The 12,379-nt window shown below is 60.8% G+C and overlaps 1 protein-coding gene across 5 annotated transcripts in view; it reads left to right on the plus strand.

The window, feature by feature from the left end:
* Positions 1-12,379, plus strand: part of MEGF6 (multiple EGF like domains 6) — a 57,171-nt gene that overhangs the window by 31,881 nt on the left and 12,911 nt on the right. For 4 of the 5 annotated variants that reach the window (XM_064172055.1, XM_064172058.1, XM_064172056.1 and 1 more), the window contains 13 exons: positions 394-561; positions 739-870; positions 973-1,101; positions 2,238-2,366; positions 2,788-2,922; positions 3,660-3,794; positions 5,934-6,059; positions 6,499-6,630; positions 7,039-7,167; positions 7,683-7,814; positions 9,181-9,309; positions 9,831-9,959; positions 10,597-10,722. In XM_064172055.1, coding sequence (XP_064028125.1) covers positions 394-561; positions 739-870; positions 973-1,101; positions 2,238-2,366; positions 2,788-2,922; positions 3,660-3,794; positions 5,934-6,059; positions 6,499-6,630; positions 7,039-7,167; positions 7,683-7,814; positions 9,181-9,309; positions 9,831-9,959; positions 10,597-10,722 — 1,731 coding nt within the window. The remainder of the gene's footprint in view (positions 1-393; positions 562-738; positions 871-972; positions 1,102-2,237; positions 2,367-2,787; positions 2,923-3,659; positions 3,795-5,933; positions 6,060-6,498; positions 6,631-7,038; positions 7,168-7,682; positions 7,815-9,180; positions 9,310-9,830; positions 9,960-10,596; positions 10,723-12,379) is intronic. The other variant, XM_064172057.1, reaches the window with a different exon arrangement.

Genomic DNA, 12,379 nt, shown 5'->3' on the forward strand with positions numbered 1-12,379 from the left:
CCTCTCCCATGGAGCAGGAAGGCTCTCAGCTGGCCTGGGCTCATCCTAGCCAAAAAAAAAAACCAACCCAAAACAACCAGCAAAAATGTTGGAGGTGCCACTCTGGAGGTGAGTGGTGCAAACCCTGCCACATCAGCTGCTCCCTTTCCTGCCAGGGGGGTTCTGTCCTGCTGCTCACCTGCCAGAGGTCTCCTCTCTTCTCCCATGCCGACTCCATCATCCCACAGCAGAGTCCTCTCCCTGCAGGTGTTCCAAGCCAGCCTGGATGGGGCCTTGAGCAGCCTGGGCTTGAGTGGGAGGTGTCCCTGCTTAGGGTGAGGGAGTTGGGTTGGAAGGCACCTTAAAGATCATCCAGTTCCAACCCATTCCATGCTTCCATGGCTGCTTCCCTAGCCCTGGAGGACACCGTGGAGGCCCTGGATGGCCGTCGCCCTGTCACCCTCCCCATCCCTCATGTGGCCATCCTTCGAGATGAGCTGACCCAGCTCTTCAACGACGACTATGAGGAAGAGGAGGAAGAGGTGGAAGCAAGAGGAGAGCACACCCTGTCAGAGAAGTTTGGTGGGCACCTTGCAGCACTGGTAAAAGGCATTGTTGGGTGCTTGGAGGGCTTCAGAGTTGTGGTTGCCTGTCGGGTCCCTTCCCTGCGCACGCAGAGCCCACTCAGGTCACCAAACCCCCCCGGGGTGCTGAGCAGCCTTGGGGAAGGCTTTTCACCTGCAGCTCCTCTCCTTGCAGTCTGCCTGGAGAACACCTTTGGTCCTGACTGCAGCCTGACCTGCGAGGACTGCCAGAACGGGGCCCGGTGCAGCACAGAGGGCAGCGGCTGCGAGTGCCCCGCGGGCTGGACTGGCATCCTCTGCAACCACAGTGAGTCTGGCTGCAGGGCACGGGGCCAGCAGGCTCTTCCCAGCCCTGTGCCAGGGCTGAGCCATCTGAAGGAGCCTCACCTCTCTCCCTGTCTCACCCCAGCCTGCCCAGATGGCACCTTTGGGAGGAACTGCAGCCAGAGCTGCCGCTGCCAGAACGGTGGCACCTGTGACCCTGCCACCGGTGCCTGCCGCTGCCCGCCCGGGGTGGCTGGCGAGCTCTGCCAAGATGGTAAGGCCATGGCTCTCCACCCCTGCCTGGTGTGGCAGTGATGGGGATCCTTTCCTTCTCACCACAGCCCTGGGACCTGGTAGGGTGCAGGAGGTTGGAGTGAGGGGGGTTGAGGTTTTCTCCTCCCAAGGGACAAGTGACAGGACAGGAGGAGACAGACTCAAGTTGTGCCAGGGGAGGTTTGGGTTGGACATGAGGAACAATTTCTTCCCTTAAAGGGTTGTCAAGGCCTGGCCCAAGCTGTCCACAGCAGTGTCAGAGCCTGCATCTTGGCTGGGGGGGGGGTGAGTTCAAAGCTATGGAGGTGTGGTGCTGAGGGCCATGGGGTGCCCTGACAGTGCTGGGCTCATATTTAGACTCCATGCTCTGAAAGAGTTAAAGTCTAGGGGACAGAACCTAAAACCACAGCAAGAGTGAGACAATGAGAGCTGGAGAGCAAGGGCTGGGACAGCTGGGAGTGATTACTGCAGGAGACCCAAGCAGAATGTAAATGGATACAGGAGATGCCCTGAGCTTTGCATGGTGGTGGGGGGAGGGGATGGGTGAGGGGTGGAGAGGAAAAAAACCCCAGGAAGGTAGGATTAAAGTAAACCAAGAAGAAGTGATCTGTTGTGCCAGGGTGGCATTTCCTCTGCCCCTGTCACAGGGCACGTACTGCCCGGGCAGATGCTGCCCATCTGCCTGCCACATGCTTCCAAGCATGGAGCTCTTCAGCACAGCACAGAAGGAGCAAACATTTCATTCCCTCACCAGTACTAGGGAGTGCCCCCGGGGGTTGCTTTCTCCTGTGTGACAAAAGTGGCTTCTCAGAGCCCTGCAGGGCAGAGTTGTAGCAGGAGCAGTGCCACCAGTTCAAGAGCTGGGGGAGGTGCCCTGGTGGCACCTGGTAAGGCTGGAGGTGGCAGCAAGTGTGGCACTGTGCAAGGCCAGGAGTGCTGCAGCAATCCCATCTTGGTGTCACCTTAGTGAGTAGAGACTCAGCACATCCCTGCCCAGCAGCCCCTTGCTGAGGGTCACCTCCCTTGGCTGGTGCCCTCCAGCCTGCACTCTTCACAGCTCTCCTGTGCTCTGCCACGGGAGATAAAGCCACAGGCTGGAACTGGCTGCTCCTACCCAAAACCTCTCCTTGTTTCTAGGGTGCCCTAAAGGATTTTATGGGAAGCAATGCAGGAAAAAATGCAACTGTGCCAACCGGGGTCGGTGCCATCGGATCTATGGAGCCTGCCTGTGTGACCCTGGCTTGTACGGACGCTACTGCCACCTGGGTACAGCTCTCCTCACCTCCTCCACCTACAGGGAGGGACTAGGATGAGGGGGAGTGGATTGAAACTGGAGATGAGGAAGAAATTGCTGCCAGTGAGGGTGGTGAGACACTGGCACAGGTTGCCCAGGGAGGTTGTGGAGCACAGAATCACCCAATGTGATCGAAGATCACATTGGGTGATTCTGTGCTCCACAACCTCCCTGCAGGTGCCCAAGGCCAGGTTGGATGAGACCTCCAGCAACCTGAGGCTGGGAGGGAGAGGTCTTGAAGGTCCCTTCCAGCCCAACCTCACTCTCTGCAGATCTGTGACTTTCAGCCCCTTCCTTTCTCGCTGCCATCCTGGGAAGGGCCAAACCATCTCTGAACCTTGCCCTGTGCTGCTGGCAGGTCTCTCCCTAACCAGCTCTTTCCCTCTCCTCCAGCCTGCCCCAAGTGGGCCTTCGGTGCTGGGTGCTCTGAGGAGTGCCAGTGTGAACAGGACAACACCCAGGAGTGTGACAAGAGGGATGGCTCCTGCCACTGCAAGCCAGGCTACCACGGCCAGCGCTGCCAGACCCGTGAGTGCCAACCGCTGCCAGCTGCAGCCTCCTCCCTACCCCTAACTCCTTCTCCTGGAGAAGATCTCAGCTCCCTTCCCACTCTCTTCAGAGTGTCTGAGCTCCTGCTTAGGTCAGATGTTGAGGTGATGGAAGGTGTCCAGAGAAGGGCAACAAAGCTGGTGAAGGACCTGGAGCACAGCCCTGTGAGGAGAGGCTGAGGGAGCTGGGGGGGTGCAGCCTGCAGCAGAGGAGGCTCAGGGCAGAGCTCATTGCTGTCTGCAACTGCCTGAAGGGAGGCTGTAGCCAGGTGGGGTTGGGCTCTGCTGCCAGGCAGCCAGGGACAGAAGAAGGGGACACAGTCTCAAGCTGTGCCAGGGCAGGTTCAGGCTGGACGTTAGGAGGAAGTTGTTGTCAGAGAGAGTGATTGGCATTGGAATGGGCTGCCCAGGGAGGTGGTGGAGTCTGTGTGCCTGGAGGTGTTGAAGCAAAGCCTGGCTGAGGCACTTAGTGCCATGGTCTGGTTGACTGGCTAGGGCTGGGTGCTAGGTTGGACTGGATGATCTTGGAGCTCTCTTCCAACCTGCTTGATTCTGTGATTCTACAGTCAGCCACAGAACCTGCCTGTGTGTGCAGGTGGAGCTCACCCAGCCTCCTGTACCCAGCGGTGCCACCGCTGTGCCCTGGGGCTGCCACCTGTCACAGGCTCAGCTGGGTGATGCCAGATGTTCTTTCTCTTTTGCTGTGGTTGTCACCAGGCTGTGCCCCTGGGTACTATGGGGATGGCTGCCAGCAGAGGTGTAGCTGCTCTGCAGAGGTGCCCTGCGACCATGTCACCGGAGAGTGCCTGAAGGAATGCCCCCCAGGCTACCAGGGGCAGAACTGCGACCAAGGTAAGGTGAAGCCCTGCCCTGGGCTCCTGACTCCTCACACACACAGACCTCTGCCATACAGAACAACCTGAGAGCACCTCCAGGACTCCTGTGCTCTCTCAGACCCCCAAGCTCTGAGCTGATCTAATGAGTGAAAGCTGAACTGGCTCTGAAGGACACAAGAGCTGCTCTTGGAGGTCTCTGAATCCCTGCAGGTAGGGAAGCAGGAACTCTGCTGCAGGATGAGTCTCAGGAAAGGAGAGCAAGGCCTCACTTTGTCCCATCACTTGGGCATCTCTGCTCTGTAGATGAAGGTGGTGCTCTCTGGTTATCTTCTCCAGCCCTTGGATGTCTCCTGACTTCCAGGCACTCAGTCCCCAGCAGAACAGGATCCCATTTTCTGCTCTGTTCTCTGCTCCACCTTGGAACTCAGCTTGGCCCTGGAATGGAAAGGGAACTGTTGGCTGTGATCCACATCAGGGTACAAACTGCTTTCTGCTCTTCACAGGAGGGGCCAGGTGGCAGCATGGCATGGAACTGCCCAGCTCTGTGTGTGCAGTGTGACACCAGGCTCTTGGGCTGCCCCTCCTGGAGGGTCCTGGGTGGGGGTAGGGCTGGCAGAGGGCTTGGCTTTCTTCTAGCAAAGGTGGCTTGAGTGCAGCTAAAGGCAGTGAGTCACTGGCACGAGGTGATGAGTCCAAGACACGAGCACAGTCCTTGGGAAGGGAGAACTTTCACCAGCCTGGGAGCTGAGAAGCCAACCTCCCCCTCTGCTGAGGCTGCCTCCTCCTGAGTCACTTTTCAGCTGGTTGGAACCAACAGCAAAGGCACAGATTTGAACTCCTGGAAGTCCCCACTTGGGGACAGGCTGCATGAGAAGCCTCCTGGTGTGCAGCAGCTGAGTTTGGGTCCAAGCATCCCCAGACTTTCTGCACTCCCTGAAGCAGCCCCAAGCATCCCACCCCCAGCCAGCCCAGAACTGCAGCTCTCACCCACACGAAGCTCCCAGCACATCACCTCCTTGCCTAACACCATGGCTGCTGGGAGCAAGCTGGTCTGGGGGCCAGCAGAAGAGCTGCAGATGGTCACAAGAAGTTCTGAAGCAAGCCTGTCCTTGCTCCCAGGTGCTCAGAAGAGTGCTGGGAGCAGCTTCTGCACGGCTTGTGCCCCTGGCAGGGCTTCTGGTGGCTCTGGAGCTCCCCCCTCCATCCTGGGCCACTGCTGTCCCCAGAGCCCCATGGGTTGGGTGCTTGGGTCGGGGTATTTTTAAAGAGCCTAAGAAAGGAGCTTGAGCCTGGAGGGGGAGTGACAGGAAATAACACAAATATTTGCATAGAAATAGTAGGCTCTTGGCTGCTGTCCGGGCTGGAAATGATTAAAGGGTGAAGACAAACATCTGCCATCAATTAGCAGAGAGGAGGAACAACAAAACCTCCACTGTGTGCCTGAAATCCCCACTCTGCTCTGCTTCTCCTCAGCGCTGGGCTTTGGGGGGCTGCCCAAACCCTGGAGTCAGTGACCAAAGCGTGGCCCTCAGCACCACAGCTCCATGGCTTTGAAACCCTTCCAGGCATGGGGAATCCACCACCACCCTGGGCAGCCTGGGACCGACTTCGAGAACGCTTTGGGGGCAGAAATTGTTCCTCGTGTCCAACCTACACCTGCCCTGGGGCAACCTGAGGCCATTTCCTTTTGCCCTGTCACTTGTTACCTGGGAGAAGAGACCAACTCCCTCCCCCCTGGCTCCAACCTCCTCTCAGGGGGTTGTAAGGTGCCAAAAGGTCTCCCCTCAGCCTCCTTTTCCCCAGGATAACCACCCCAGGTCCCTTAGCTGCTCCTCGCCAGCCCTGTCCTGAAGGGCTGCTCAGAGTGGCTGTGGGGATGGGATGAGAGCAGTGGAGCAGGGCAGAGTTAGGTTGGGCATCAGGAGGGCATCCTGCACAGTGAGGGTGATGAGACACTGGCACAGGCTGCCCTGGGGTGGTGTCTCTGCAGGCATTCCAGGTGAGACTCGCTGTGTCCCTGGGCAGCCTGCCCTAGTTGGAGGTGTCCCTGCTGCCTGCAGGGGGCTTGGGCGAGATGCCCCTTGCGGGGTCCCTTCCAGCCCCATGCAATCTGTGGCTGTGAGCTGGCAGCTCTCTCTTTGCTCTTTTGGTGCAGAGTGCCCACGGGGGACGTTTGGAGCAGGCTGCCAGGAGCCCTGCCTGTGTGGTGGAGCCTCCTGCGACCCCATCAGCGGGCACTGCCACTGCCCACCCGGCTGGACGGGACACGACTGCGGCCAAGGTGAGCAGGCAGCAGCAGCCCCCGGGCTGAGGTGGGGAGGGAGGTGTGGAGCTGGCCCTGTTCAGCCAGCAGCCAGCCCTTGGCTTCTCAGCTGCAGCTCAGGGCAGGGCTGGTGCTGCCTGGTGCTGTGCCGGCAGCCCTGAAGAGCCTGTGCCAACAGCATCGCTTCCTAGTGAGGAGGCCTTGCAGGTGCCCAGGAGCAGATGCAAAGCCACAACGGACATGGCAGTGCTGGAGTGAGCCCAGCAGAGCCCTCAGCAGGCTCCAAGGCTCTTTACCAAGCACTCCAGCAGGCATTGTCCTTCCTGCTGGCCACTCGTTGCCAAACCCCCAGCCCCTGTTGTGCTACAGCCATGGCAAGGAGAGGACAGGGACCCCACGGCCACGCACTGGAAGATTGCTGTTCCCCTCATGTCCTCTCTCTTTGCCCACCCTCCAGCTTGCCCTGATGGTCGCTGGGGCCTGGGCTGCCAGGAGATCTGCCCTGACTGCCTGAACAACGGCAGCTGTGACCCTGCCACGGGAGCTTGCCGCTGCCCCCCCGGCTACACTGGGCGCCGCTGCCAGGAGGGTGAGTGCTGCCCAAGGGGCATCAAGCCTGCAGGGGCCCTGGCTGCCTGCAGCTGGGAGGGGGCTCCTTGGCTTGAGCTGGGGCACCTGCTCTAGCCAGAAGGGCATCCAGCTCCAGAGCAGGCAGCTCAGGGCACGTCTCTCTTGCCCCAAGCATTGCAGCATGGGCTGGGTTCTGCCCTTTGAGCCCCTCTGGCCCTGTCTGCACAGAGGTAACCTCTGCAGCACAGGAGGGGAGGTAGAACCCTGAGCCCCTTACCCACCTCAGAGCTGAGTGCCCACCCTGGGCCAAGGAGCACTGGTGGCTCTGCAGAGGGGGATGCTGTGGTGTCTACTGGGGGTGGGGGAGGCAGTCCCTGCTGTGGGGGCAGAATGCCCCCCTGCAGCCTGTCCCTCTGTGTGTTGGCAGTGTGTCCAGCAGGCTGGTTTGGGCCAGACTGCCAGCTGAGCTGCCACTGTGGGAACGAGGGGCACTGCCATCCTGTGACGGGGACCTGCAGCTGTGCACCAGGCTGGACGGGACACAACTGCCAGAGAGGTACCTGGTGGGCATCACCCACAGCTCCCAGGGCACACTGCCCTCTGCACAGCTGCACTGCTCTCTGCTTCATTGCCACCTCCGTGCCATGCTTCTGCCCAGAAGGGCTCTCTCTGAGGTGCTTTAGCTTTCTCCACTCTACCCTGCCAGTGCCATGGGTGCCATCACATCAGCTCTTTGCTGGTGTAGTGCCCCTGTGCCCTGGCTGGGCTGAGGACCTCCAGCCATGTTTATCCTCCTGCCCGAGGGAGCAGTTGGAATCTGTGACCATAGCAGCCTGAGGAATCCTGGAACTCCAGAGTGGTTGGGAGGAACCTTTGGAGCTCATCCAGTGCAGCCCCTCAGGATCCCAATGTCCAGGCGGGGCTGGAAGCTCTCCAGAGGAGCAGACTCCAGAGCCTCTCCGGGCAGCCTGCCCCAGGGACTCAGCGGTGCCATGCCCACACCTCTGCTCGCTGGGCACGCTGGGCATGAGGAGCGGGCACCGTTAAGGGTCCCTGGTCTGTGTCTCTCAGCCTGTGATGCAGGTCGCTGGGGTCCGGACTGCGCTCACCGCTGCAACTGCAGCAACAGCGACGGCAGCTGCAGCGCCGAGACCGGGCAGTGCCTCTGCGACGCCGGCTACACGGGCAGCCGCTGCCAGCACAGTGAGTGCCGCCCTGCCTGCCTGCCTGCCTGCCCAGGCTGCCCTGCCAGCCCTGCCTATCCTGCCTGCCTGCCCAGGCTGCCCTGCCAGCCCTGCCTATCCTGCCTGCCTGCCCAGGCTGCCCTGCCAGCCCTGCCTATCCTGCCTGCCTGCCCAGGCTGCCCTGCCAGCCCTGCCTATCCTGCCTGCCTGCCCAGGCTGCCCTGCCAGCCCTGCCTATCCTGCCTGCCCGCCCAGGCTGCCCTGCCAGCCCTGCCTATCCTGCCTGTCTGCCCAGGCTGCCCTGCCAGCCCTGCCTATCCTGTCTGCCTGCCCAGGCTGCCCTGCCAGCCCTGGATACCTGCCTGTCTGCCCAGGCTGCCCTGCCAGCCCTGCCTATCCTGCCTGCCCGCCCAGGCTGCCCAGGCTGCCCTGCCTATCCTGCCTGCCTGCCTGCCCAGGCTGCCCAGGCTGCCCTGCCTATCCTGCCTGCCTGCCTGCCCAGGCTGCCCTGCCAGCCCTGCCTATCCTGCCTGCCTGCCCAGGCTGCCCTGCCTATCCTGCCTGTCTGCCCAGGCTGCCCTGCCAGCCCTGGATACCTGCCTGTCTGCCCAGGCTGCCCTGCCAGCCCTGCCTATCCTACCTGCCCAGGCTGCCCTGCCAGCCCTGCCTATCCTGCCAGCCCTGCCTGCCCTACCTACCCGCTAGCCCTGCCTGCCCTGCCTGCCTCTCAGCCCTGGATATCCTACCTGCCCAGGCTGCCCTGCTAGCCCTGCCTGACCTGCTTTCCTCTCAGCCCTGGATATCCTACCTGCCCAGGCTGCCCTGCCTATCCTGCCTGCCCTGCCAGCCCTACCTACCTGCTAGCCCTGCCTGCCCTGCCTCCCTATCAGCCCTGCCTACCCACTTGCCCAGGCTGCCCTGCCAGCTCTGGATATCCTGCCTGCCCTGCCTGCCCAGGCTGCCCTGCCAGTGCTGTATATCCTGCCTTCCTGTCAGCCCTGTATATCCTGCCTGCCCTGCCTGCCCAGGCTGCCTTGTATGCCCAGCCACCACTTACCTGTGAGCCAGGAGGCACAGAGCTGTATTCCAAGGGAAAGGAATTGTCCTTTGCCCTGCACAGGGAGGTGTCATGGTCCATGTTTCTTCTTGGTTCAGTCAGAGACACTCAGTCCTCATGCCCTGTGTGTGATGGGGCAGCCCCACCTTGTCCCCGGGGGGGGGGTGTTGGGTGGCATGGGTGCATGCCTGGAAGGGGCAGGGCAGAGCCCACTGGGCATTGCAGGGAGGCAGCTGCCCAGACACTGCTCTTTCCAATCGTGGCCCTTGTGTAGCACCCCGGGGATGCCAGGCCAGGCTCCTCATACCCCTTTGCCCCTGCTTGCTAGAGTGCCCAGCAGGGTGGTTCGGGCTGAGCTGCCAGCACCAGTGCCAGTGTGACAACGGAGCTGCCTGTGACCACATCAGCGGTGCCTGTACCTGTGCCCCAGGCTGGCGAGGGACCTTCTGTGAGCACCGTGAGTACCCCTGCCTGGGCACCCAGCAGTGCCAGCAGGGGCAGCACCCCCTGGTTGGCTCTGCTGCCCCAGCAGCCAGAATCCAGCTGCAGCTGGGTTAATCCCAAGGGAAAAAGGTCTAGGGGGGGAAAAAAAGACTAACCAAGGGTGAAGGAGGGGGCAGTGCCCAGCTGCTGCGGCCACCCCTGTGGGCACATACGTTGCAGCCCCTCCAAGGGGCCCTTGGGTGCAGGGTTCAGCCTGCTTGGTCTCTTGGTGGTCAGAAGCCTCAGTGCCAGTGTCCCTCTGCCCCACCACAGCTTTGTTCTGCACGCTGAGTGCCTGGCATGGACAAGCTCCTTCTGCTGCCCTGCCAGGGGCAGAGCCGCTGCCAGGTGCCCGTCACACTGCTGTGGCATCGTGGCAGCAGAAGGGGCCACCAAGAGGCATCTCAGCTCTGCTGGGACGTTCTCAGCTCTGCTGGGACGTTCCCAGCTCCCTGTACAGGTGTTTTGTGGGGCTTGCTCCTTTGTTTTCCACAGCCTGCCCTGATGGGTTCTATGGTCTGGAGTGCCAGCAAGCCTGCCACTGCCTCAACGGTGCCCGCTGTGACCACGTCACAGGCCAGTGCCACTGTGCCCCTGGCTGGGAGGGGCCTCACTGTGCCCAGGGTGAGTGTCACTCCAGCTGGGCTCCCATCTTCTGTGGCTGGGGTGGGGAGGGGATGGGATAGGATGGAATGGGGCAATATGAGATGGACAGAGATAGGATGGGAAGGTTTGGGATGGGATGGTTTAAGGTGGGGTAGGTTGGAATGGGAGTGAGTTGGGATGGCATGGAGCAGGATGGGATGGTGCCATGCAGAGGCAGCCCTCCATGAAGCATTCAGAGCCTTCTCCACCTCCTGCTGTGCCAGGCTATACAGATCAGCTTGAGGTGTCTGTGCCCTGTGTGTGGCAGTTCCTCCAGTGCAGCACAGAAGAGTCTGGGTCTGCAGAGGGCCTGGGGGGACTTTATCTGAGCACATTGTTGCTGAGTGTGATGAGGCCTTGGGCCAGCAGCAAAACAGCTCCCTGCTGGGTCAGATGGTGCTGAGGCTATCAGCAGTGCCAATGTTTGGCTGCCAGACACCCCTAGAACCCAGCTGCCCCTGCCCCGTGGCACCATAAACCCACCCGACCCAGCCACCCAAAGCAGCTGCCCACCAGTGTCTGTTCCTCTGCCAGCTAAGAGCACTGGGGGATGGTTGGTAAGGGTCTGGCTGATGGAACCCATGGCTGCCACCTACCTGCTTCTGCCCCCACACAGCGTGCCAGGAGGGCAGCTACGGCCAGAACTGCAGCCAGAGGTGCAGCTGCTCCAACGCCTCCTGCCACCACGTCAGCGGCCACTGCCTCTGTGCAGCTGGCTGGATGGGACCCACCTGCCAGCAAGGTAGCACCTCCTGGGGCCCCTCTGAGCCCAGCCTGCTGCTGCCCCTGCCAGCATGCCTCAGAAATGCCCTTTCCTGGGGCTTTCACTGGAGTAGCAATGGCAGCAGAGCGCATCAGCAGGGCCAGGCTGCAGCAGCTCCTGGCTCACTCAGAGGGCAAAGCCAAGGAGTTGCCTTCTCCAGACACTGCACTGCCTTGCAGTCTGCTAGCAGCACACTGAGCAGCAGCCTGGTCCTGCAGCACAAGGAGCCAGGTGGGGTTGGGTTCTTCTGCCAGGCAAGCAGCAACAGAACAAGGGGACACAGTCTCAGGTTGTGCCAGGGCAGGTTGAGGCTGGATGTTAGGAGGAAGTTGCTGCCAGAGAGAGTGATTGGCATTGGAATGGGCTGCCCAGGGAGGTGGTGGAGTCTCTGTCCCTGGAGGTGTTGAAGCCAAGCCTGGCTGGGGCACTTAGTGCCATGGTCTGGTTGGTTGGGCAGGGCTGGGTGCTAGGTTGGGCTGGCTGAGCTTGGAGCTCTCTTCCAACCTGCTTGATTTTATGAAGCCAGGGCTGCCCCCTGGCACAGCTCACTGGGGCTCTGCACATGAGAGCTCTTCTCCAGTGCTCAGGGCTCCAGCAGGCACTGAGGCTAGCAGAGGAGGATGTTCTGCAGCTCAGAGCTCCTCCAGCCTTTCCTCTGGTGTGGATTGGCCACCAGCAGGGCTGAGAAGGCTCTGAAAAGAGCCCTAAGCCATCACTACCTTTGAGCTGAGCAGGTGAAAGACCAAGTGGCTTTCTGTGGGAGCTGAGCAGCCTTACAGCCACATAACCACGGAATAGTTTGGCTTGGAGAAGCCCTCTGAGAGCTTGTCCTGCTGGCCACACTGTTCCTGAGGTGATGATGTTGAGCCACAGTTTCCCTTGGGTCATATCATCCTTTGTTTTTCTGCTCTGCATGGACTGAGGTTTGTCAGGTTGAGGATGGGGAGACAGTGTGGATGGTTCCCTGCCACTCTTTGCTCACTGTTCTGCCCTGGTGAGACCTCATCTGGAGTGCTGCCTTCAGCTTTGGGCTCCCCAGTTGAAGGGGGACAGAGATCTGCTGGAGAGGGTCCAGTGGAGGGCTAGGAGGATGAGGAGGGGACTGGAGCACTGCCTGGTGAGGAGAGGCTGAGGGCTCTGGGGCTGCTTAGTCTGGAGAAGAGAAGACTGAGAGGGGATTTAATGAATGTCTATAAATCTCTGAGGGCTGGGGGTCAGGAGGGGGGGACAGGCTGTGCTCACTGCTCCCTGGGACAGGACAAGCAGCAATGGATGGAAGCTGCAGCACAGGAGGTTCCAGCTCAGCACAAGGAGGAACTTCTTTGCTGGAAGGGTCCCAGAGCCCTGACACAGGCTGCCCAGAGAGGTTGTGGAGTCTCCTTCTCTGGAGCCTTTCCAGGCCTGTCTGGATGTGTTCCTGTGTGCCCTGAGTTAGATTATATGGTCCTGCTCTGGTGGGGGGGTTGGCCTGGCTGATCTCTTTGGGTCCCTTCCAACCCCTGACATCCTTTGAGCCTGTAAGCTTCCAGTCCAACACCAACCCAGCACCACTGTGGCCACCAAACCATGTCCCCAAGTGCCATGGGCACAGGTTTCTTGAACACCTCCAGGGATGGGGACTCCACCACCTCCCTGG

The sequence above is a fragment of the Pogoniulus pusillus genome, chromosome 36 (genome assembly GCF_015220805.1).
Source record: "Pogoniulus pusillus isolate bPogPus1 chromosome 36, bPogPus1.pri, whole genome shotgun sequence".
NCBI lineage: Eukaryota > Metazoa > Chordata > Aves > Piciformes > Lybiidae > Pogoniulus > Pogoniulus pusillus.